This window comes from Phodopus roborovskii, unplaced genomic scaffold, assembly GCF_943737965.1.
Source record: "Phodopus roborovskii unplaced genomic scaffold, PHOROB, whole genome shotgun sequence".
Taxonomy (NCBI): Eukaryota; Metazoa; Chordata; class Mammalia; order Rodentia; family Cricetidae; genus Phodopus; species Phodopus roborovskii.
The window spans coordinates 11,581,709-11,608,483 of record NW_026126408.1 but is presented as its reverse complement, the minus strand read 5'-3'; the positions used below and the strand labels follow the sequence as shown (position 1 = coordinate 11,608,483).

Sequence of the window (26,775 nt, the reverse complement as noted above, 5' to 3'; positions counted from 1 at the left end):
TTTAACATAGATTTATAGTATGATGCATTGAATCCATATAATCATCTCAAAAAACATAGGTGAAATTTTTACAAAATCCAGAATCCATTGAAAATCTAAACATGCATATAACAACTGCCAGAAAAATCTTAGAAAACTACAAGTAGAAGAAATGTTCTCAACCTAGTATGCAGTACTTTGCTAACTCACAGCATCCATTATGTTTACTGCTGATATGTGGAGTTAGTTTGTTTTGGGGTTTTAAGCAAAATAAGGAGATATGTTATAGTTACTTTTATTTGCTGTTCCGTTAGCAGTCCTGAACAGTAAAGTAAATAAGGAAAAGAAAAGCTGTCTCACTTCTTGGTGATTGACAGTGTGGAAAGCTGGAGACATCTTCTGGGAAGGCATTAGAATGAAAAAAGCATCGGGCAATAAAGCTAAACCACATCAAAATGTAAAGAGGTACATTAAATAATCCACAGAGTGAGGAAGCACTTAGGGAATGGTTGAAAACACATGCAAGTAGCCTGACCCATATGGAGTTAATATCTAAAATATATAAGGACCTACATACAGCTCAACCACAAACTTCTCAGCTGTGTAATTAAAAAATGAGCAAAGGCAGTTGAAGGGATGGCTCAGCTGTTGAGAACATACTGCTCTTGGTAGGACCTTAGTTCAGTTCTCAGCATCCACACCGGGCATCTCACAATAGCCTGTAACTCCAGCTCCAGAAGATCCAGTGACCTCTCCTTGATTCTGCAGGCACATGTGCAGGTTTAAACATATGCACACATGCAGAGACATGCATACAATTAAAGCCATGGCATAAGTGGAGCCGTACACACACAAATCATAAAATGTAAAAAAATAAATAAAAAATTGAGAGCCAGGCAGTGGTGGCACACACCTTTGATTCCAGTGCTCAGGAGGGAGAGGCAGGTGTATCTCTGTGAGTTTGAGACTAATCTAGTCTACAGAGTGAGTTCCAGGACAAGCAATACAGAGAAACCTTGTCTCAAAACAAAACAAAACAAAACCAAAAGATTGAGATGGTAAATTCTGTGTTACATTCTTTCACCATATTTAAAATGCAGGGTTGCTAGGCACAAAACTTTATTTAAAGAAAAGTAGTTAGAAATAAATAACTAGATTGCATAGGTCTTTTACTGAGGGGAGTTTAATGCTGTTGAAAGATGTTAAAGATGGCTCAAGTACATGGGAAGACGAATACATTCATGGGAAAGATTACTCAGTGTGTGAAGATATCAGTTCTCCACAGAGTTATCCATGGATTTGGTTAGCTCCCATTGAAATTGCAACAGGTTGTGTATATAGTGGGTTTAAGTGATAAATTTATTCTAAAATTCAAGTGGAACCACAAGGAGTCCAGAAAAATGATGCCAGGCATGGTGGCCCACACCCCAGCACTCAGGAGGTAGCAGCAGGTGGATTTCTGTGAGTTTACAGCCATCCTGGTCTAAATAGTGAATTCCAGGACTGCCAGAATTATGTGAGACCCAGTCTCAAAAAAAAAAAAAAAAAAAAAAAAAAAAAAAGAAAGAAAAGAAAAAGAAAACTGTAAACACTGCCTACAGACTTGCTGTAGCTGAGAGAATGACATGCTTTGGTAAGTAAACTGATGGTGTGCTGCCCAGGACAAAATGTCTGCTGAATGACTTTCATACAGTTGATTATCCACACAGGAAAAAAAATGCGCTCTTTCCTGATACCCATCAAATCTATCAGTGCTAGGTTGGCGGGGAAAGGACTGTGAATTTGAGACTAGCCTGGGATATATAGTGAGAATTTTTGTTTGTTGGTGTGTTTGTTTTTTAAAAGAATCATAACTAAATATGTTTGGACTTAAAAATATGGAATCTATAAATGATACAACTTCAGTGTATCAGAGAACAGCTCTGTGCAGTTGGTTCTCTCCTTCCAATCTTACATCAGTTCTGGGATCAACTTCACAGCATCACACTTGCACTGGGCCTGCTGGGCCATCCCTCCAGTCATAAATAACACAACTTCAGACAGCAATGCGGTGGTGGTGGTGTGTGTGTGTGTGTGTGTGTGTGTGTGTGTGTGTGGAGGGGGTTCCTTTATGATCTCAGGGAAACTTTTAACATAGAAAAGGCACAAAATATGAAGTTACAAAATTGGAATGACTAATATTTAAAGCTAGCTCTTCATAAAAAATATAATACATTGTAAAAAACCTAAAGGAGAAATTGTACAATTTTTTTTTTTTTTTTGGTTTAAAATACAAAAATATAGAGAATTGTTGCAAATCAGTAAGAGAGCCAGGCCTGGTGGCATCTAGAATTGTGGTGGCAGTAGGATCACATGTTCATCCTCTGTTATATAACGAGTTTGCAAATAGCCTGGGCTGCGTGTAATCCTGTCTCAAAAAAGACACAAACCAGTAAGAGAAGGATAATCACCACAGTCTCCAGCCTCCCACACTGACTCCTTATCAATATTTGAAACACTAAGAACAGCTATGTCAGAGAAGCATGAATGACCTACAAATATAGGAAATATACCTAATCTTTTTGGTTCTGAGGAAATTACAAATTGAAATCACAATACTATTCACTACTCACAGGCCTAGCAAATGTTAAAGTGTCTGGCAGTGACAAGGGTTGGAGAGAGTATAGAGTTTCAGTGTTTCAGAAATGAGTGTAATTACTTTGTAGAGCAAATGAGTTTTGGTTGCCAAAATTGAAATGTACACAGCCATGGAAGCCAATAGTCCCAATCTTACAAAATTCTTATATGTGGCCATCAAGCATCATGAAATAGAACTTAGTAGCAACATTGTGAATAATAGTAGGACCAAATAGAAACAAATCAGTATTCATCATAACAAATCAGTATTCATCATTCATCAGCAGTGGATTGATTGACTAAATTATAAGAAACTAAGCATGGAAGTATCATCAGGCAGTGAAAAAGATTTTGAATTATAATTATGTATACCTACATAGATAAATTATAGCAGTTTTGAATGAAAGAAGCAAGTTGCTGAACATATATGCACGTACACTTAGCCTCTGTAGGTTTTAAACATTTCTTCACAATATATCATTATATACAACTATGAAAAAAACAATGCTAAGGAAATCATTAATACAAAGTCCAAGTCAGTGCCTACCAGGAGAAAAGGAGATATGTATGAGGAGGTCAAGGGAGAACCTGCAAGAAACATTCAAAGTGACTGTCATATTGTTTTTTAGGCAGAATACTGGATAGATGAACTGTAAGGAGTAAGGTTTTTTCTGCCTGCCACTTGGTCTTGTCCCGCCGCCACGCCAGCCCCAATTAACACACTGAGACTCTGTATTTGATGGCCAGGTACTAGTTTCTTATTGGCTAGTTCTATCTTAAGTATTAACCCATTTCTGCTAATTATGTATTTCCACGTGGTCTCCTCATACCCTCGGAGAACCGGCTGGCGTCCAGCCCTCTCCAGACTCTCCATCTGGACTCCTCCTTCCTACTTCCTCTTTACTCCTTGTCTTCTAGTTCCTCCTATCTTGCTTTCCTATTGGCTAGCAGTGCTTTATTTATTAACCAGTATGAGAAACATATTCACAGAATGACATCTCCCATCATCTCCTCTTTTCTGTCTAAAATAAAAAGAAGGGTTTTAACCTTAACAAAGCAAAATATATCACACAACAGTTATCAAGAATCACAGTTAACAATATTTAGTCTATTAACAGTAAGATTTAAGAAAATATTCCATCATCCTATCTTTGTGAGTCTAAAATCCTATGTGTAACTTATCTTTAAGCCTAACTAAGGAAAACTATAACCATAACTATCTGTCTTCAACTCCTTCAAAGACCACAGAAGGATAGTATATAAACTCTAGAAATGACAGAGACAACTCACTGCCTGTTCAGTCACCTGAAGTTCTTCTGTAATCTTCTATCTTCAGCCCATAGGCCATAGTGTGTCTGGCAAACTCTTCAGCAAAGCAGGAAACTTTAAACTGTCTTCTTGTATTGGCAGTTTGTCAGTCACTTTTCTGTGTCCTGCAGACTGTCTGGCAGACTCTTCCATGAAGCAGGAACTCTGTAGCAATGTCCATTTTTCTGTCACTTTTCTGTGGGTCCTGCATGTCCAGTTTATACAGCATAAAGTCAAACAGTCCAGACAAGAGCAGTGTCTTATCCAAATGGCTAGTTTTGCCATATTGGAAGTAAACTCCATAAGGAGTTTCTTCAATGTCCATCTTCCTTTCTGATGCAGGTGGTGTTGCCAGGAGCAATTGTGCCTCATTGTCAAGAAAAACCCTAAATCATTTTAAATGCCATATTCTGTAGGTCTTTGAAAGGTTTGAAGAATTCCTATCTCAAATACATCTCTGTGTATCTTGAAAAACCTAACTAACTTAACTCTAAGCTTTGACTATCATAGGTAATTATCTATAATCTGTACTACATTATACATTACATTTCTAACTGAGCTATATAAACACAATACCTAAACAAGAGGAGAAAATACACATCACAAAATTGACCTTAAATTGTATCAATAAATGAAAATCCATTCCAAAACAAAGTATTCATATCTATACCATAATCTCCTTTTTACCTTTAAAAAGAGATTGATTGTGATCATTAATCATTTATAACCAACCCCATTTAAATGAAAACAAACATTTATAAACAATATTTTGGAATTTGGGCATCATTCTTTCCAAACTACTTCCTGCTGATAGAGGGCACTGTCATGGGAATCCTAAGAAGATGCAGAAATCCTGGCTGTAGTCTGCAAGGCTGCCTTGTTCAACCTGTTTTGAATGTTGGATCACTAGGAACGCTGTTTCAGGGGGTCTGGCTTGCTCAAACCACATTAGTCTGGAAGGAATCCACAGCTTTTTATCTTCTGTGGAAGCAAAAATAGAAATCCTTTTCCCCAGTAACTTGTCCTTAGACTTAAATTTTGGAGTCAAAGCATTTTTAAAATTGATAAATTGAATTAATTTAACAGCATTTGTTTTAACAGTTGTTGTTTCCTCAGCAATCAAACAATACAAAGACAATATAATACCGTACAGTATGCAAATTCTCTCCATCTGTGGCTTTTTTATTATTTTGTTTCTTTTTTATTTTTTGAGACAGGGTTTCTCTGTGTAACTCTTATCTGTCCTGGAATTTACTCTGCATACCAGGTTAACTTTGAAATCACAGAGATCTGCTTGTCTCTGTCTCCCAAGTTCTGGGATTAAAGGCGTGTGCCACCACACCTAGTTTCTCTTTGTCTTTTTTAAAACCATTTTAATTCTTTTCCTTTCCTAAGCCTACGTATATTTTTAAAACACATTGTAAACCTTTAGAGGTTTTTCTTAATATGAATCTGTCTTTACTGTAAATCTTTATCTTTTTATGGCCACGAGTCTTTTATCTGGTAAACAACAACATTGTTAAAATGAAAGTCATAGCTGCGTTTTTTTGTCAAAAATGACTGCGGGTACTTTACCTCCAGCACTGAGAGCTGTGGTCACTGTCCTGGTCTATGCTGCCATCCATCCGCATGTTGTCGGCTTGGAGATGTGGTCATTGCCATTGCCAGCTCTCATATACACCAATAAATTGGTAGCAGTGCTTTTTTAAAGCCATGCGGTTTTTTGCCACTTATGCTGAGTCAGGAATCTTCCCTTAAAGGAGCCACGGGGATTTTTGCTTGTCTCATACAAAACAGAGTGCAACCCAGAAAAATGCTGTTACCAAGAAATCTTGCTTGTCTCTGTTCTTTTGTTTGTTTAAAAAAAAAAAAAAAAAAAAAAAAAACCCTTTTTGAAGCTTTTGTTAAATTTTAAGTGGAAGTACTTATTAGCCACGTAGGCGCCATATGTAAGGAGTAAGGTTTTTTTCTGCCCACTGCCTGGTCTTGTCTCGACACCACACCAGCCCCAATTAACATACTGAGAATGAACATGATAGCTTTTTATAGTTTTATGCTTTTAAAAGTATAGCACACATTTGATAGCCTTTTGAACTTAGAATGTAACCAAGGATGACCTTGAACTTCTGATCTTCCTGCTTATGCCTTCTGAGTGCTGGGATTATGGGGATACCACCACATCTGCTTTATGTGGTACTGGGTATCAAAACTAGCGCTTTGTGCATGGTAGACAAGCTATCCTTTTTATCATTTGCAATTATGTCTTGTGTTGGGCCATGCACAGATTGCAGCACATGTGTGGGGGTCAAATAACAACTGTGGGAATCACTTCTCTCCTTCCTCCATGTGACTCCTGTGTATCCCACATAGGTCATCAGGCTTGGTGCCAAGTACCTTTATCTGGCCTGTCCAAAATTGGATAAACTTTTTAAGCCTTGACTTAAAGCAGTATTTTTTTTTAAGATCACCATAGAATACTGCTAAGATTATTAAAGATTACAAATGTAGATGCTTATTTCACTAGTCACATAGTTAATTTAATGTTGTTTATTAAGCCTTTGATTTCATGGTTGTTAGTGTTCAGGATGTAGCTAAAGTAAATCTGTCTCATATAGATGTTATGAATTAATGGCCCAGGTAGTTCTTTGGTATAGCAACAAATCATGAAATTTAGATTAGTTGTAAAACTGCATTAATATATTATTTTCTGTTTCTATTGGTTTTCTCCCACTTGTAATTCTCTGTATTGCTTTGGAGTCTGTCCTGGAACTCACTCTGTAGACCAGGCTAGACTAGAACTCACAGAGATCCACCTGTCTCTGCCTCCCAGGTGCATGCGCCACCAACACCCAGCGTCTCCCACTTGTAATTCTCAGAAACAACAACAACAACAACAAAAAGGCTGAAAGTAAAGCTAGAAATTATGTTCAACTCACATGTTCTGTTCTAAGAATAGGCTCTGCAAATGCAGAGATGACTAAATTATGCCTGGTCTCTTCAGAAGCAATAGTCTAACACAGATGGGAAAGGAATTAAACATTGTAATCTAACATGGTCAGTGTCAGAGTGGGCATGTGCACAAGGTCATGAGCAGCCTGGAGAGGCATCGTTGACCAGTGGAGTAGTGAGAAAATCTTCACATAGGAAAGATATTTCCCTTGGGAAACAAGCAGGGGGCATATGGAAGGCTGGTGGGAAAGGATGTGTCTGGGAAAGATGTGTGCCTAGATTTCTAGACCTATAGGCCATGATATGCATCTGCTGTGCTTCCTGGAGGTAGGAAATGAGAAAGATGCAGGCTGGGAATTCAGGTCCCTATGTGGAACATGACAGTATTTATTCCTTTAGTTCTTAGTGTGTATGGATTATCAGCCTGTGAGAGCTACTAGGAGAAGGCCTTGTTCTCTAGGACCAGAGGTAGATGAGAGCGGGGGAGGACATTGAACAGCTGGGAGGAAGTTCAGAATTCCTGCCATGTTTTGCCCTATGTAATTTGAAGGAAACAAGGTTAGATGTAAACTTTCCTCAGAATAGAATGGCTTGAAGTGTTCGTGGTTAAGAAGATATCCAAAATACAGTTTCTGAAGATACTGATAATATCTTTAGTATAAACAAATATTGACTTTTTCCTATATGGTCTTAAGAGAAAACAGACTTGTGTTTATGTGGTGTTAAAAACACAGCAAGCAGAATATAAAAGTTTAATAGTGGTGAATGCCAACATTTGAGGCTGAGGCAGCAGAATTGTAACTTGAAGGCCAATCTGAGCTCTGTAGTGGGTACTATTTAATAAATAATAAGAGGAATGCAGTATTGATGAGGCACATAGCTGCCCATAAGCTATACTTTCTATTCCAAGTGCCACATTTGATAATAAATTGTATAGACAGCAGATTTTAATATTCAAACTGATCTTTCATTAATATCCTGCCATTTCTCAGACAGCACTGTTATTTAAAGGGAATTGGATGGACAGCACACAGGGTATGTAAAGAGCCTCTGTGGGAATTTTCAGAGGCTCAGAAGTATGAGACCCTGGGTTTACATGCCAGCTTAAAAAAAAAAAAAAAAAAAAAAAAAAAAAAAAAAAGCAAGAAGAGGCAGGCTATGTGAGGGCTGTAGATTAGAATATTCTGTTCAATATAATTGTGAAATTTTATTCACTTTGTGTACATTTACTATTTTAATGAACATCTTGGGAATTGGCGTTTCTGCTTTCTAGAGAAATTACTAGAATTCCCACTTTTTTCTCTACCTTGTAGTACATCATCATTTATAGTCTCAGGTCTAATGCTCAGTGCTTATATATAGGCTTATACTTGTTTAAATCTGTTGGCACAGACAGATCCTAAATGCCAAATGTCCTGCCTCAGTTTTTTTGATTTTTCTTGTTATTGTTGTTTCAAGGCAGAGATTTATGAGGAGCAGGCTGGCTCATATTAACTCAACAGCTCTAATGACCTTGAACTCTCGCTCTTGCTGCCTCCACCTCCTGAGTAGGATACCCTGTCTGTCTTGCTTCTATTTGGGAATATTTTATTTGGGACAAAGCTTAGGCAACTGATTTGCTAACATGCACAATTCATGTGTTCTTTGCATTGGCTTAGCCTTTTTGTATGATTCCCCCCACCAAAAAAAAAAAAAAAAAAAAAAAAATCCCCCAATTGGGAATTACCCTGATATCTTACCAGAAATGACCTGAAAGCCTCAAAGGGGAGGGGGAATTCCCAATATATATAGATATCCAGAAGAAATTCAGCATGTTTCTTTAGCCCCGTGACTTTGTGGTAGAAGGGAGGGAGGAACTGCAGGAATCCAGAAGCCTCAGAAGACATCAGAGCTCTGCTGGTTCTTTTCTGCAAGGCCCAGTGACACTGACTGCAGTGAAATCGGATTTGTGCTTGAAAAGGTCCTCACTTCCTTGTTTTCTTCTTTGACACAGAAATCCCCTGCAAAGAAGCTGAGCCATGCAATTAGTAAATCTTTGGGCTGTGTACCCTCCAGAGAACCCCCACATCCTGTTTTTCCTGAGCAACCAGAGAAACCACTTGACCTTGCACATATAGTGTAAGTATACATCTACACAGGCTGTGCTGAAATGCGGCTTTCTGATGCGAACTCTAACTTCAAGTAATGATCTCCTTAAACCATCATAAATACCTACATGTACTTCTGCGTTCCTCAAGCCAAAATAATATAGCAGCCTCCAGAGACACGAGTACACAGAAGAACATGCATTGTTGAAGAATTGGGTTGTCTACCACTGTTTGTGTGTCCTTCCTTCCTTCAGTGTAGCTGTCATTTTTTATTCTCTGGCAATGAAACCCTCAGGGACTTAGATATTCACATGGCAAGGGAATGAAAATCTATTGGGGTTTATCTTTTCAAACTTGAGGACACAGAATGACAAAAGGCAACCCAGTACACCAGATCATCATTATTCTTTAGTATACTGTAAGTTGTGAAGCTGTTTTTTCTACATATGTCTTCAACCCATATGAAATGGTATTTTTGTTGTATTGTGTGATGTTGAATTAGTCACACACACGCACACACACACAGCAGTCTGCATTTGAACAATAACTCGCTTCTAAAGTCATTTTTTGCATAGTAATTCATTTCCCTCATGGCCTATTTTTAGTGCTATCATTTTAAAAATTAAAATCTCCACAGCTGAGGAGATGTAGTTCAGTATTTACATAGCATGTACAGGTTATGGGTTCAACCTCTAATACTGCTTAAATAAGAAAAAAGTTGTTTCCAAATGTACACAGGCTGATTTCTGGGATCTTTAGTTTGTTCTTTGGCCAATTTGGCTATTCCTTTGCCAAAATCACCCTATCTCAGTTACCATAGAGACAGTGATATTTTTTAGGACTGTCATCTCTATTCTTGTCCTTTCTTATTTATTACAAATTTTGGGATCAGCTTCTTGGAAACATCATGAAATTTTGTTTAGGGTTTTACTATTTTTTTTAACCCAAAGATCAAATTGGAGAGAATTGACTTTGTAAATAATATTAAATTTTCTATTGTGCAAACATGGTCTCTTCACATTCACTTACATGCCTTTTTTTTTTTTTTGCCTTTAAGTAAAGTTCTATGGTTTTGACCTAGAAAAGTTGTTATATATGTTAGTTTCTTTGTTGAGTTTTTGGGGTGGGTGTTTCTTTCAGAGAGAAAACATTTCACTTAAGACTTTAAGCCCTCTCTTAGCCCAGGCTAGCTTTTACGTGGGGTTGGAGTGGCCCACTTGACTAGATTGATTTCTGAGAACTCTACATATTTTGTTGCAGTTACTAATAACATCTTTTTTCCTACAAAATTCTCAAGGCATATTTAGTGCTTCATAAAATACTTTAAGTGTATAGTTCCAGTGAATTTGGGAAATGTCTTATCATGCCAGTGGGCTCTGTTTTGAATTATGTTTCTTAGCAGTTGTTTGCAGTGTATGGTATATGGAAAATTGAATGGCTTTTGTGTTTTAGTAATTTGCTCATTGCTTCTGATAATTTGTATCCATTTTTTAAAATTTTCTATAAATAATTGTTTTTTTCCCACTTTTTAGACTTTCATAAATTAATCATGCTTTTGGCAGGGAAAAAAACAAAAGGACTTACTATGATGACTAGAAAGCTCCATACAATACTGAATAGAAAGGGTGTAATAAGTATTTCTTTGTTGGTTTGTTTACTCTCTGTGTAGCCCTGGCTGTCCTGGAACTCCCTTTGTAGACCAGGCTGGCCTCAAACTCACAGGAATCCGTCTGCCTCTGTTTCTGCCCCTGCCTCTGCCTCCTGAGTGCTGGAGGTAAAGGTGTGCACCACCACTGCCAGGCACAATAGGCCTTCTTATGGTTTAGTAATCTCAAAGTGAAGGCTTGCAGCTGTACATAGCAGAGATGATGTAGATTTTACAGATTTAAGTTAATCAGCTTCTCTGTTTCCAAAGAGTGCTTCACTTTGGGGATAAACAAATGCCGAATTGTATCAGATTTTTCTATTTTGAAATGATTGTATGGTTTTCTTTTTCCCATTAATTAATGTTGTGAATACATTAGTTGGGGGAGGGTAACTTTGTGTTTGTGATGCTAAGGATTAAACTCAGAGCTTCCCACACATGAGGCAAGTGCTCTACCACTGGGCTATATTCCCAGCCTTATTTTTTTAAAAAAAAAAATCACTTTTACATTCCTGGAACAAACCTAAATTAACTATCCAAAGTGCAGTTGAATTTTGTCTGGTAATATTTTCTTAGGTTTTGGCACTGTTTATAAGTGAATCTAGTTTTCTGTGGGTTCCTCCCCCCCCCTTTCTTTTAAATAACTAAAAAAGGCTTTATTTTAAGACAAAACAATTCACATTACTAGACAGCCACACTTCATAGTGTATGTTCATCTAAGAATATTTTTGAATGGTGATAGGTATGTGCCTTATCAGTGTGTATGTATGGGAACACATACACATGTATGTCATATATCAGTGTTGAATGTCTTTCTCAGTCGAGTTCTACTTTATTAGGTTTTAAGACAAGTTCTCTCACCCTAGAGCTCATCCATTTGGCTAGACTAACTAGCCAGTGGGACCCACCTGTATCTTCCCTGTCTCAACGACCTCTGGAATTACAGAATGTGTGTTGCCACACTCAGCTTTTGATGTGGATACTGGAGATCCAAGCTAAGGTTCTCATGGGTACATAGCAAGTGACTTACCAACCAGGCCATTTCCCTTGCCTCTCAGTGGGGTTTATAAGAAAAAAATTGAGCTGGAGAGATGGCACAGTTGGTAAAATACTTACTCTGCAAGCATGTGGACCTGCATTTGAGCTCCAGAAACCATGTTGAAATACTGAGCATGGTGGTACACACTTGTAATCCTACTGCCTGGGTGGTCAAGACAGGTGGATTCTGGGGGCTCACTAACCAGCCAGCCTGGCCTAATTGGTAAGCTCCAGGCCTTAGTGAGAGACCCTGTCTCAAAAAAGAACAATACTCAGAGTTGGACTCAGACCTCTGCATGAACATAAATACATACACAAACACACACTCAAATAATAATTATAGTAACAATTAAAAAACCTGCTCAGATATATTAACTAAAAGCTGGAACTATTGAAGAACAGCCAAAACACATCAGCAGGTAAAGGCATTGCCAGTAACCCTGACAACCTGAATTGGATTTCTGGGTCCAACATGGTGGAAACAGAACAGGTCTTGCAGGTTTGACCTCCACATACATGACTTGTACACATGCTTCTTTCTGTCTCCTCTCTTACCCTATCCCCCCCTCCCACAACACAAATAGACAAATGGTTTTGAGTCTGCACTTATGTGGAAATGCATGATAAATATAAGACAGGTAGACTTTAAGACCTCTTCTGGCTGGGTGTACACCTTTAATTCCAGCAGACGCAGATAGATCTCTATGAGTTTAAGACTAGCCTGGTCTATAGAATGAGTTCCGGGACAGGCAGAGCTACATAGAGAGATCCTGTCTTAAAAACAAAACAAAACCTCTTCTGTCCATTCTAATGCACTCTCAGCTTTCTAGAACTAAAATAATTAGTAGGTGATTTTACAAAGAATGGTAATATCAAGGAAAATCAAGGTAATATCAAAAAGTCTGAGATTCATAGCTGTAGTAGAAGTGAATTGGTGTTCTCAGAAGCCAGATTTCACAGACACTAAATCTAGTCAAGCATATTTGCAGTCTCATGGAAACACAGATGGAGGCTGATGTTATTCTGATGCCTGGGAACTCTTGCTCCTTCATCTCTCCATCTCCATCAGCCTCCTGCATCATTTGTTGTAGCTCCTCATCAGTACATTCTTGGCTGAATTCAGCATGCTCTTCAGATCCAGGAATGGAGTCTTCCCAGTGTCATCATCATTGGAGTGGGAATGCTTCCAGAGTTTCTTTCTGTCTCTGTCAGAAAGTCACCAAAGTTCACTTTCCTGTCCTCAGCTTTACTTATTGTTTTCTCAACAACTTCTTTCCAGGGTTCAGAGTCCAGGGCTCTCATTCATGTCTTTAGTACCCCTGAAACTAGTGTTACAGATGGTTGTGAGCCACTATGTGGGTACTGGGAATCAAGTCCAGGTCCTCTGCAAGAGCAGCTGGTGCTCTCAACCACGGAACCATCTCCCCAGCCCTGGTCACTGAACCCTGTCCTTTCCCTAATGTGGCCATTTGAATTAATCTGCCTTCTCTGTTTTTCACCACCACTTGTCCCTTTAATGGGTTTATGCAGAAACTGGCCACACCCAGTCAGTTGGGGCTGCTGGAGCCCTGGCTTTTGCTTAGAAACCCTGGTTACAGTAGGACTTTTACAGAAGGGCAAGTACATCATGATCATTTACCCAAACTTCAAAAACAGATGATTTGTATGAATGCATAAAAACTTACACAGAAACTAACCAGCAAACAGATACTAGTGGCTAACCTTCAGGAAACAAAAGGTAATGTATATTTTGCATAACTTGATATGTCACTTCAGAATTAAATTTTAATTTTGTAGTATGTAAGTGGTGCCAGATGAGGGCCTTCTTATTTACTTACTTACTGTGTGTGCATGCTTGTGGAGGTCTAGGATAACATGTGGGAGTCGGTGCTCTCCTTTCACTATTTGCCTCCCAGGGCAGGCCATCATGCAGGTACCTTTACCCACTTAGCCATCTCACTAACTAGATAAATGTCTTTTCAAGATAAATGAAATTCTGTTTGAAAGAATAGCTTCCTTGTGTTTAATATTCTTTACCCATGTGCCTTTGGCATTCTTTGAACTAAATACCAAGGAGCTTAAGGATTTCTTTAAATCTCCTGAGAATTTCTTGATGAACCAGTTTTATGGTTTCTGATCAGTTTCACAAATGTCCCATTGTATTCAGAAGAACTTTTCCTATTTACTTTGGATCTTTGGAAAATAATATCTCATATTTGGCCTAATATGCAAACAAATTCTGTAACAAGATGTTTTTACCTTATGGTCTGTCATTATTTTAGTGCCAAGCTAAAAAAAAGCACTCATGAAGAATGACATTTACAATGAACCAGAGATGATTAGGAATTAGCTGTGGAGGGTGGAGTGTCCTGGCAGAAGAAGGTGTTAGGACCAGAGCCATCATGCTCTAGAGCAGGCTGTCGAGCCGTGGGCTGCTGCAGGTTGATGTGCTTTATCCTGAATGGAAGATCAGTAAATAGGAAGGCTTACCAAGTTTTTCACTTAAAAAAGTTAAGAGTGAAAAGCAAACAGAAACCCCATTCTCTATCATGTTAAGATACGGAGCAGGACAGGGATGAAAGAGGAGAGACCAGCTGGACAAGCATCAGGGACCGGGCGAGAAACCATGTGCTTTAAACTATTGTGATCATGGAGGAAAATGTTATAAAGAACTTAGACATCTTAGGTGTCGGGCTTGGAAGGTGGCTCAGTGTATAAAGTGCTTGCCATATAAGCTTGAGGATCAGAATCAGATCCACAGTGCCACACTTCCTCCAACAAGTCCACACATACTCCCACAAGGCCACACCTCCTAATAGCTCCATTCCCTTTGGAGGCCATTTTCTTTCAAACCTCCACAATTAACAAACAAAAAAATTGCCCAGGGTTGTTATGGTAGCTCATGCTTGTATTTATAGCACTTAAAATGTTGAGGCAGGAGGATTGCTGTGAGTTCCAGGCCAGTCTAGGTTTATAGAGTGAGACTTTGTCATTTAAAAGGTATGTGTAAGTCTGGGTGATAGAGGCAAGAGGATCTCCATGAGCTCAAACACAGTCTGGTCTACACAGTGAGTCCTGAGTCAGCCAGGGTTATGTAGTGAGACCCTGTTTCAAAAGAAAAAAAAGAAAAAAGAAAAAAGAGGGTCTGTGGCAGGGAATGTTAAGGACATGGCTTAGCTTATAAAGTGACCCCATACAAGCGTGAGTGAGTTTGGATTCTAAGAACCCACATAAGAAGCCAGGCAAAGTGACTTGTGCTTGTCACCTGTATTGGGGTGACAGGCAAATTCCTGAAGGTCATTGGCTACCCAGTCTGGCTAAATAGATGTGCTTCAGCTCACTAAGACCTTGTCTCAAAAATTAAAAAATAGAAAATTGTCAAGGAAAGACAGCTTGTATCCACCCCTGGTCTGCCTACACATACACACGCACGTACACACACACACCCATGTGTACAAAACCTTACATTTTACCACTACTTGCACAAGATAGAGAATTAAAACTCTAACCCAGGTGCAGTGGCACACTTCTGTAATTCCAGCATTTAGGAATTGAAGGCAGGAGGGTCAGGAGTTAAAAAATTACCCCTAGCTACCGTGTTTCCTGTAGCCTAGCCCAGCCTAGGCTACATGAGACTCTGTCTCAGAAAAATAAACAAACAAAAAATTCAAAACTGTAATAGGAATTTGGGGTGGAAACTTAAGCTGACTATGAGATAAAGTATATTTGACTGTCTCTCATTGTTTGCACAGAATAGGGATTTGTTCAGGTCCACAGATTTGAAGGTCAGATGTTGATCCTGGGAACTCCCAGCAGTCTAGATCTTTTCTTATAACTAGCACTAGCCTTTTGAAAAGTCAAGAACAGTCTTGGTGAGGTTGAATGACAGCCCTGTCATCACATAGGAACAGAGCAAAGGTTGTTGGGGGCTTGTGTCCAGATCCCACCTTCTTCCCAGCCTTCTATGTCACCTGCTTCCTATAGTGCTAAGAAGTGGTTAGCTTAGAAACAGGCAGAATTAAAGTGGAGCCTGAACCAGTCAGTGGCAAGTTTCAGAATCAAGAGGGAATTTGATTGGTTAATAATAGAGAGAGTGTTGGGGGAAGGCATAAGAAAAGCTAAGGCCTCAGTTTGCTTTCTTGTAAGTTGGTGATAACCAGCCTATTGGTTAGCCTTGAAGGACAATACTTGTGAAACAGCTTTGTAAGAGGTTAGGGTTCTGTAAGTAATTTAAAACTTTTGAAGTCTTTTCCTCAAGTAAGTTGAGTCATCACAAAAATGTGTATCATGAAGGCTTTGACTTACTCTCCACTGGATTGTAAGTGTGTAAAATAGTGCCTGGAGCATGGTAGCACTTAAATAATTTTGAAGAATAAATGCATGGATGATGCTGGGCGGTGGCAACACCCGCCTTTAATCTCAGCACTCAGGAGGCAGAGGCAGGAGAATTGCTGTGATTTCAAGGCCAGCCTGGTCTACAGTGTGAGTTCCAGGACAGGCTCCAAAGCTACAGAGAAACCCTGTTTTGAAAAACCAACAAACAAAAAAAGAATACATGACACAGCACATGACTTTTTCTATTTTTGTTTTCTCCTTATAAAAAAAAAGTCCTAATGTTCATGTCCCTACATGTCCCCAAAGCCTCCACTAGATGGCAGCCATAATTCCTTATGTTCCTTTTGGGGGAGGTTGAGGCTATCAAGTAAACAAGGTTTCTAAAATCTCAGGGCTTGTATTCAAAACAAAACTAATTTGTCTGTCAGTACTCTAGCAGCTTTTCTTCTGGGTCTCTGAAAGAAATTAGCGTGTCTTTGATCAAAATATTTTCATACAACTTGCAGCTCTCGATGCCTTTGATAAACCTTCTACTGTTTAGTTCAAGCAATTTGCTCTTGCTCAAGGTCTAATTATCTAACCACACAGTCCTTAAACCTAATTTCTTTAATTAGAGGCTACTTGCTGTTTCACTTTGGTTTGTGGCTATTTATTTCTGACAGAAAGCAAAACTAGCTGGTATTGCTTCATGTCTGTATTATTTTCATAATCTAGCAAGAAGAGCGGGGTCATATATCCTTCTGCGTGTGAGAGGGAACCAGCTAGTTCTTAACAGGGCTGACACACAGCAACTCAGGAGAGAAAGTCAGCTGTCTGGGAATGACTTTCATATTTTTACATCATGGAGATACTCTGGAGAGATGTAGTTCATGTGGGTACACTTGTGTACATGCATGTGAAAGCCAGAGGTCAGTGTCAGGTGTGTGTTTTTATTTACTCTCTATCTGATTCTTTCCTATTACATGTATTTATTTTGTGTGTAGGGGGAGTGAGTGAGTATACATTGCCGGCCACAGTGGGTCTGTGGAGGTCAGAGGAAAACTCGGGAGGATTGATTCCCTCTACTGTGTGGGTACTGGGCATTGAACTGAGTCATCAGGCTTGGCAACAAGTGTCTTTTCCCACTGAGGCCTCCCACCTGACTTATACCTTAGTTTTTGAGACACTGAACCTGGAGCTTGCTAATTTGAACAAGTATCTTTAAGGATCCTCCTGTCTCTCTGCCTATCCACCATTGCAGGCACATTCCACCACTCATGGATTTTTACAAGGATCCAGCTGACCCATCTCCCTGGCCCTTAAAAATAAAACATAATTAATCTCTAGATAAATTTTAATTAAAAGAAAAAATACCTAACCAGGTATAGTAGCTCATGATTGTAATCCAAGCTCTCCAGAAATTAAATGAGGAGGCTTGCTGAGTGTCAAGCCAGCTGTGGTGACGTTGGCTCCACCATGATGTGCAGAAGTCAGGGAGCAATGGTAGATGTTTTCCTCAGTTGTTCTCTGCTTTATTTACTGAGGCAGAATCTCCTGTGGAACTGGGAACTTTCCATTTTGGATTGTTTAGCTAGCTGGCTTGCTAAACCTCTCAGACACTGGAATTACAGGTGAACCACCATACCCACCTGGTTTTTATGTGAATTTTTTTTTTCTTAATTCTAATTCTCATGCTTGCATGACGACTATTTTTCTCAACCAGCCATCTCCCCAGCACCATGATATTCTTGAGCCTCTGACCATGCAGTCTCTGCCTGTCAAGTACTGGGATTATAGGCATGGAGCACTATACCTTTTTCTGTATTATTTGGAATCAAACCCAGTCCTTCATTTACCCTAGGCAAGAACTTTATCAACAGAGCAGTATACATAGCCTTATATCTTGTTTATAGTTGTTTTCAGTTATAGTGGCAGAATAGAGTTGCTGTAATTGACATACCATAACTCAAAACCTAACATTCATTATTGGATCCTTTTGGAAAAAGCTTGCCAACTCTGCTTTTAAGGAAGCATGAATGGAAAATGACAATTTTGAACACTTTGTGCCTCTTCAGATTCTTTTTTCTGAATGTTTGTCGTCTTTGGTTCAATGGTCCAGGTTGACTTTTCTGCTTAACAGAAGTCTTATGTTTTAGCTGACCTGAACAAAGGGGAGCTCATGGATACCAGACTGATAGCTGGGAAACCAGCATAGGACCAACCCAGACACCCTGAATGTGGGTGTCAGTTAGGAGGACTGGGCAGTCTATGGGGACTCTGGTAGTGCAACAGTATTTATCCCTAGTATACGAATGGACTTTGGGAGCCCATCCCACATAGTGGGTAATCTCTCAGCCTAGACACATGGGAGAGGGTCTAGGCCCTGCTCCAAATGAATTACAGACTTTGAAGATCTCCCCCCGCCCCATGGAAGGCCTCACCCTCCCTGGGGAACAGAAAGGAGATAGGATAGGGGATCTGTGGGGGGGCAGGGAAGGAGGGAAGGGAGAGGGAACTAGGATTGACATGTAAAACAAGATTGTTACTTAAAAAAAAAAAACATAGAAGGAAAAAAAAGTTTTGTTTTGTTATATAATGATTTTGAAAATGGTGCCCTTGGAGCCTGGCAATGTGGCATACGCCTTTAATTCCAGCACTTGGGAGACAGAGGCAGATGAATCTCTGTGAGTTGGAAGTCAGCCTGGTCTCCAGAGCAAGTTCTAGGACAGCCTCCAAAGCAATACAGAGAAACCCTTTCTTGTAAAACAGAAAAGAAAAAGAAAAGAAAAGAAAAGAAAAGAAAAGAAAGAAAATGGTGCCCTTGGTAGTGTGATTTGGAACTCATCAGCACACCATCAAGCATCCAAAATTTTACGCCTATACCATTTGACGTGTTGGAAGAAGAAAAGTTGTCTTTGGTTCCCCTTTTCATTCAGCTAAGTGGACAGCGGACATGACTCTCAGACCACAGCAGGGCTGATCCTGACCTGTCTTCACAGTGCTGAGATGGTTAGAGCCTGAGCTCTGAATAGTCCTGCACTGGTCTGGTCAGGCTGAAGGGTCCCTAAGTCATTTGTCTTCTAACTTAAGAGTTGGCTTGCTAGCCCAAAACTATGCCTCCCTGGCAAGAATGACATCAGAAGAGAGTAAACTAGCATTGTCCTATAAATAGGATGAAGATTTTACCTGAACATGTATATGTGTGTATGTGTAGGGGTGGAGAAACTGGCATACACTCCCAACACATGTGTATGTGCGTGTATATGTACATTACTTCTCTGTGTGTGCATGTATAATAGAGAGATGGCTGTACTAACAGCAATGTAGTTACTCATTGTAGTGCATTAAGGAGAACCAACTTTATTTAATACAATAAAACTAAGAGCTTCCAGGACTTAATCCTAGGAGGGTAATTATTTATAATCAGCTGGGTCTCACCTTGCTCTTGGGTTAACACCGGACTGCAGAAAACCACCTACTTTTAAGCTATAAATCTCACATAGCCACAAATTATGCCTTGGCTTTAAAAACTAAATTGTTTTTAGTTTTATGTGTATGGGTGTTTGCTGGCAAGCAAGCATGTATGTTTGTACACACATGCATGAGGTGCACTTGGAGGCCAAAAGAAGAGGTGTCCGTCATGTGTGTGCATATGCAGGGCACAGGTTAATGCCAGGTGTCTGTCCACCTTAATTTTGAGTCCAGGTTTCAAAATGAACTTGGAGCTCACCAGTTCAGCTAGGGTTGACTTCTGAGCTCCAGGATCTGCCTTTGTCCTTGTCCACCCCTAGCACTGGGGTTACGGAAGTACTGTCATGCTCAGCTTTTGAGTGCCAGGAATCTGAACTAAGTGCCCCATCCTTGCACAGCAAGCATTTTACTAAGTCATTTCACCAGCCCCTTCTTTTTTTTAAATTATACTAAAAAACAAAACAAACAAACAAACAAAAAAACCAAAAAACAAAAACACATAAAATTGAGTTGGGAAGATGGCTGAGTGGTGAAAAGAATGGGTCACTCTTCCAGAGGACCTGAGTTCAGTTCCCAGCATCTGCATGGAGGTTCATGCAGAGGTTGTCTCTCTCAGGGATCAAAGCCTTCTTTTGGCCTCTATGGGTGCTCTATACCCATGGTATATAGACATACATATAGACAAACACTCATATACATAAAATGAAATAAAAAATATTTTTAAAGTTCATAAAAGTTATCATCTTAAAGAATTTTAAGTATATAGTTCATAAGTAAAGAATATTTACATACCATAAAATTTGCTCACTTTGGCAAGTTATATTATTTTTACTAAATATGTATCATTTTATAGCCATCACTACCATCTGGTTTTAAATATTTCTATCATCCAAAGAAGCTTCTATCATTTGTTAATAATTGTGGCTTACAGCTCCTGCCTTGTCATAGTTACTTTTCTATTATTGCAAAGAGACACCATCATCAAGGAAAGACGTTATTGGGGCTCACAGTCCCTGAGGATTAGAGTCTGTGACCTTCAGGCAGAAAGCTGGAGCAGAAGCTGAGAGCTCACATCTCATTTACAGCAGGAACAGGGGCTAACTGGCAATGGTGTGGGCTTTTGAAACCTCAAAGCTTACCCCCAGTGACACACCTTTTCCAATCAGGTCACACCTAATAATCCTGCCCAAACATTTCCACTAACTGGGAGCCAAGCCTTCCAACATTGGGTGAGCCAGTGGGGGCCATCTTCATTCAAACCACCACAAGCCAGAGACAGCTACCTCTCTACAGCAGTTTCTCTTACGCATTAAGGATACATTCCAAAGCTCCCAGTGGGTACCAGAAACTGCAGATAGTAATAATCATTTATATGTTTGTGTGTGTGTGCCTGTGCATGTGTGTGTGAATATGCACCTCACATGTATGTATGTATGTATGTATGTATGTATGTATGTATGTGTACTTAAGGACTGTGGAGATAGCTTGGTTTGTAAAATACTTGCTGGCAAGCCTGACAGTCTGAGATTGGATTCTCAGAACCCAAATAAGAAGCCAGAGGCAATAGCACAAGTGTCTATATATAGTCCCAGCATGTCCCAAACGACAGATAAATGAAGACATGGCTGGAAGATTGTGGGCCAGCCAGCTCAGTACATGCAGCATTGAACAAGAACAGAGATCCTAACTCAAACAAGACAGAAGGCAAGACTGACTGCACACACTAAAAACAGCCTACATATAAAACTGTTCTTTTTAGGAGGAAGAAATATGGGGAAAGGGAGAATGAGGCAGGGGAGGGGCTGGTTCAACATACAACATACTCTTAAGGGAAAAAGTAATTCAGCGTTTTCTTTTTTAATGATTTGTGTATGATTTGCCTTTGCAGGCATGTGTGTGCCAGGCATGAGTGTGGAGGCCAGAGGGTATCTGTAGAGTTGTTCCTCTCTATTCACATTTGCATGGTTTCTGGAAAATGAACTTAAGTTGTTGAGCTTGTACAGCAGGTGTTTCACCAGATTAACCTCTCATCAGTCTGGAAATTTTTTTTAAATTAAAATATAAAAATATATTAAAAGGACTGTCCCTTTTAGGGTGTTCTTTGGTTTGCCTGTCAGAAACTTGAGTCTTATATGAAGAATTGCCCTTCAAAACCTTAGCCTCAAATAATCTTCTCAGTAAACTTCCAAGAAACCTGAGCTTCCCCCAAACCGGAAAATACAAACAGGTGTGAATAAGTAAAAGAAACCATGGTAGCCAGGCATTGGTGGCACACGCCTTTAATCCCAGCACTCGGGAGGCAGAGGCAGGCAGATCTCTGTGAGTTTGAGACCAGTCTGGTCTACTGTGCCAGTTCCAGGACAGGCTCCAAAGTAATGCAGAGAAACCATGTCTGGAAAAACAAAAAAGAAACCATGGTAAAGTCCCTATATGTATACATATTATTTTTACTTTGAAACAATAAGAGTGGGTTAAAAGCAGAAAGTGTTACAAAGAATTTAAAATAAAACTGTAAAAGTAGCAGAAAACTTAAAGACAAATCAAATCAAAAGTCTAAGAACTGAAAAATAACTAGAAATCTCAATAAAAGAAAATAAATATCAGATAGGTCTAATCTGAGCAAGGAGAGAATTAATGAACTTACAGATAAATCCGGAGTGTTAGAATATATAGAATGCTGAGACAGAGAAGAAGATAGACAAATGAAATTCTAGTATCCAAATGAAAGAAACTAAGTAGAGGATTAGCCTCCCAGAAGCACAAAATAACATTAAAGGTAAACAATGGCAGATCCCAGGCAATTCCAGTGACTATTTTCAAAGAGGGTCTGGATACACTGGAAATACTGTATATTTACTTGGAAAGTCTTCACTAGCAACCCTGCTTTAAAGGAGCAGAGGCAAAAACAAAAGGATTACCAAGTGTTCAAGGCCAGCCTGGACCACATACCAAGATCTATAAGAGAATTTAGAGGCTTGGAGAGATGACTCAGCAGTGACAAGCCCTTGTTTTTCTTGCAGAGGGTTTCTCTTCCATGGGTTCTGACGGCCTCTTCTGACCTCCACAAGTACCAGGGGGTGGTCATATAGTGTTTGTAATTTGGAAATACAAATTTGGGGAACTGGCAACATATAGGTGATATTTAGTACAGAAAACAGGAGGATCAAAAACTGTAACTACTTTATTTCTTCTTTACATAACTCTTTAATAGACTTTTGGCAAGTTTTTTCTAATGTGCAACATGAAGGCAATTCCAAACACCCAAGACTTTGGTCTTCTTGGATGCTGTTTTTGATAGTGCTGAGCTTGGTCAGTGGAGGTACTCTGTATGATGAAAATCTTTAACAGAGATGAACTTACTTCTCTATCCTGGAACTCACTGTGTAGACTAGGCTGGCCTTGAACTCAGAGGAGTGCTGGGATTAAAGCTATGTGCTACCAATGCCCAGCTGGAATTTTTTTCCTAAATATCTTTGTGTGCTTAAAAATATTATCATCTTGTTGAGAGAGGGTCTCTACATTGCCATTATACCAAGCCTACTTATTGGGTGCAGAATGAGCAAATTCAGTCTTCTAAGAACGCATAGGATGATTATAGGAGTATGCCAGCTGGATTGGTGTTATGGGGGAGGCTGCTGTAATTTCTGTGGAGGACGTTAGATGTGAAGAGTAGCTTTTATCCAGTATGTGCAGAAGCAAAGATGATACCTTGTGGGTAATTGCCTGCTGACTGAGAGAACCCATAGTGACAACAAAGGTACTGATGTCAGGGATGTAAAGACTGGACAAAACCAAGTCACACTGAGACTTTAACATTTTGTGATTGGTGTGGAAGGAAGGAGAGAAATGAAACATAGAATGGATATTAATGAATGTTTCCCTTTTTAGTGTGTGTTTGTGTTCATTGTGTGTGTGTGTGTGTGTGTGTGTGTGTGTGTGTGTATCGTGGTAAAATAGGATCAGGATAAACAAATAGGCCGAATAGATGTTTATTCAGGGAGAAATAACTTACAACCTAGACAGATGAACACCAGGAAATTCAACCCGATCCTCCCCTGTCCGAGTCACGCCAGCAAGAGAGCTTTTTCCGGCTCTCCCTCCGACTTCCTTCCACAGGTCACTTCCGCCCATCGCTCCACCCCCAATGGGCGTGGTCAGTGCCACAGAAGGACTATCTCACTACAATTCCCCTTTTAGTCTAAAGAAAAGATTTAGGCTTAATACAAAACTATATACAAAACAGTGAATAACAAGAATAAGAATAACAAGAATAAGAAAAGGAAAATCGAGAACAAAATGACCTACATATCTAGTCCTAGGGTGAAGGCATAATGGAGTTTACAATAGAGTTGTCCTAAGCTGGAAAACATAAGTCTAGTACCTAATATATCTAACTAGGAAGAGCGAATAATAGTTGTGATAGTTTAATCTTCAACCTCATCAAGACCTGAGAAGGAAAATAACAATACTAGAGTAGACAGGAAGTGCGGATGGACAACTTCCAAAAGGTACAGCCAAGGACAGAAACAGCAAGTCACCTGGACAGTCACCCAAGGTCTCACAGCAACGTTGGTACACCCAGTTTTGGCTAAGGCCAAGAGAACTTGATAGACCACAACAACAGCAGGGAGGTAGAATGGCTGTCTTACCCTGACTTGGCAAGGTCAAGCAGTCTTGTATATTTGTCTCCTGCAAGCACATAGGACCGCATGTCCAAATCAGTGGTCAAGGTGGGGGCAATTCTTTGCCCAATAGGCCATTAGCTGAGGCGAGAATGAACTCCAGCAGGAGCAACAACAGTGTCCAACATATTTTCGGGAAAGTATACAGTGTTGTCAGGAGCAACAGTGTCTCATGTCAATGGAGTACTAATATTAAAACATTTAAATGTCATGTTTTGTATGTCTATGAAGTGAATGAAGATTAAGCATATATATGTATGTATATATATATATATATATATATGAAATATGAGTGAAGATAATCTGTAATACTTAGGAACTTAGCAAAAGACTGATTAAAACTTTCCTGAATAAAGCAGGAACAAATACTTAAACAATATAACTATATACATATACATACATATAAATCACTAAAATAGAGGTAGAGTAGAAATATCAAGACAAATTGTATGTGGTAGGGGTTGGAGAGCTGGTGCAGCAGTTAAGAGCTTGGGCTGCTCTTGCAGAGGACCTTCTCTACATTCATATTAGGTAGCTCACAAGTGCTTAGAACTCCAGCTCCAGGAAACTCAGTGACCTCTTCAGTCCTCCACAGGCACCTGCATGTATGTGTATACACACACACACACATCATTTTAAAAAAGAGATTGGCATGTGGTAGGGAGAGAGATAAGGTAATTCAGCGAGCCTGTGGATGAGTTTCATCTCTAGAATTCATGTAAAAATGCTGGGCATGGTCATTCACACTTGTAATCTCAGTGCTGGTGAGTCAGAGATAGGCAGAACCCTGCAGCATGCTGGGCAGCCAGTGTGGCCCTAATTGACCGAGTTGTAAATCAGTGAGGCACCTTTCTCCAAAAACAAGATGGGTGGCTTCTGAAGATTACACTTGAGGTTGGACTTTGGCTTCCCTGTACATGCACACATACACATCCTCACACATACATGGAACACACAAAATTTGGGGTCTAGGGAAATGGCTCCATCAGTAAAGGGCTTACTGTCCAGCTCAAAGACTTGAGTTTGAACCCCAGAACCACTTAAAAAAAAGCTGATTTTTTTTTTTTTTTTTTTTTTTTTTTTTTTAGCATATGCTTGTAATCCTAGCACTGGGGAGGTGGAGCCAATCAGATCCCTGGGGCTCACTGGCTCCTTGCAAACCCTAGAGAGAAACCTCGTCTAAAAAACAGATCCAAAGCAGATGGTTCCTGAAGACTGAGATCTGGGGTGGTTCTCTGTCCTCCACATAACTACACATACATGCACACACATGTGCACCTGCACAAACACAAACATACATATATACACACAAAAAAGCTTAAGTAAAACTTCCAAAGTAAAAGTAAGAGGAGCAGCCCCCACAGACTTCAGTCTTTCTCAAGCAGTATTTTCAAAGAGTAACTTGACTGTAAACCTCAGGTCAGATTTCTAACTGAGGTAGTCACTGGAGCAAATGCAAGGGAAAAAGGACTGGCTTCACAAGTTTACCGTCTTTAAAGAAAAACATGTAAAATCCCATGCCCTTCAGTCTCCTGTGAGTCTGTTCATGTATTTTCTGTCAGTGGGGCCAGAGCAATGAAGACCTTTAGTGCAGTGCTGCTGCTGCGTGAACTCCATTCTGTGTGTGTGTGTGGGGGGGGCGTAGGGAGAGGGTGAAGGAAGAGTGCTTAACCCTGAACATTGGTTATGTTTGTGGTAACAAAAATTGAATGAATATTTGAACAGAAAGCAAACTAGCCTACACTGAAGTAAGTTTTAAGTCTGAAGTCAGGGGTTACATGTCATCCAGCTTTGTCTCCTTAGAATGTGTTTTTAGCTTTTCCATGTCCTTTGCATTTCCATTGGAACCAGCTCACAGGGTTCTGTCATTTCATTGGTAAAAGATAACATTCCATCTTTAGGTCGGTTTGGGGAGGATTTTACCTTAAAACTTTTGAATTTTCCAACTGATAGATAAGAGGCATCTTTCTGTTTACTTAGATGGTCTTTAATTACTGTGGTATGTTTTTATAGTTGTAAGAATGCAAGACTTACATTTTGGTTAAGTTTATCATGGGTATTTTGTTATTTTAGTGCTATTGTAAATGTTTCATTTTCAGATTGCTTGTATTTAGAAATACAATTGACATTTTGTTCATTGATCTTATATCCTGCAGCTGTGCTGAACTGGGCTCTAATGGCCCTTTTGTGTAAGTTCTCAAGGGTTCTCTACATGTGAGATCATGTCATCTGAAAACAGAGTAGTTTCACGTCTTCATAATCTGGATCTCTTATTTCATGTTCTTATCTCATTGTGTGATGCAGCTGTGTGTTTTTTGTTTGTTCTTGTTTTTTAAAAATGGTTCTCCCTGAGTATCTGAGGCTGATCTCAAACTCACGATCCTCTTGCCACAACCCCCTGGGTGCCGGAATTATAGTTGTGGAACCACCTTCTGAGGATGACATGCCATTATCAACCTGAAATTAGAGCATCTGTGCTTACTTCGTCAGACCCTACCTGAGATTCCAGCCACCTGCTCAATCTTGTTTCATGTAATCCTGTCCCAGCTGCACTTAATTAGGAGGGATGCTAGAGTATGCTGGGGTAGGGCTTTTTGGGATGCAGTTTCCTCAAAGTCACACATGCTTTTGTAAGTAATTCCCATAAATTCTTGTTCACCTGGACATGTGTGGAATTTTTTCTTTG

At 39.6% G+C, this 26,775-nt stretch overlaps 1 protein-coding gene across 6 annotated transcripts in view; it reads left to right on the top strand.

The window, feature by feature from the left end:
* The window catches only part of Dtnb (dystrobrevin beta), a 196,782-nt gene that overhangs the window by 95,424 nt on the left and 74,583 nt on the right, over positions 1-26,775 (top strand). For all 6 annotated transcript variants that reach the window (XM_051181728.1, XM_051181732.1, XM_051181730.1 and 3 more), the window contains exon 9: positions 8,846-8,970. In XM_051181728.1, the coding sequence (XP_051037685.1) occupies positions 8,846-8,970 (125 nt within the window). The remainder of the gene's footprint in view (positions 1-8,845; positions 8,971-26,775) is intronic.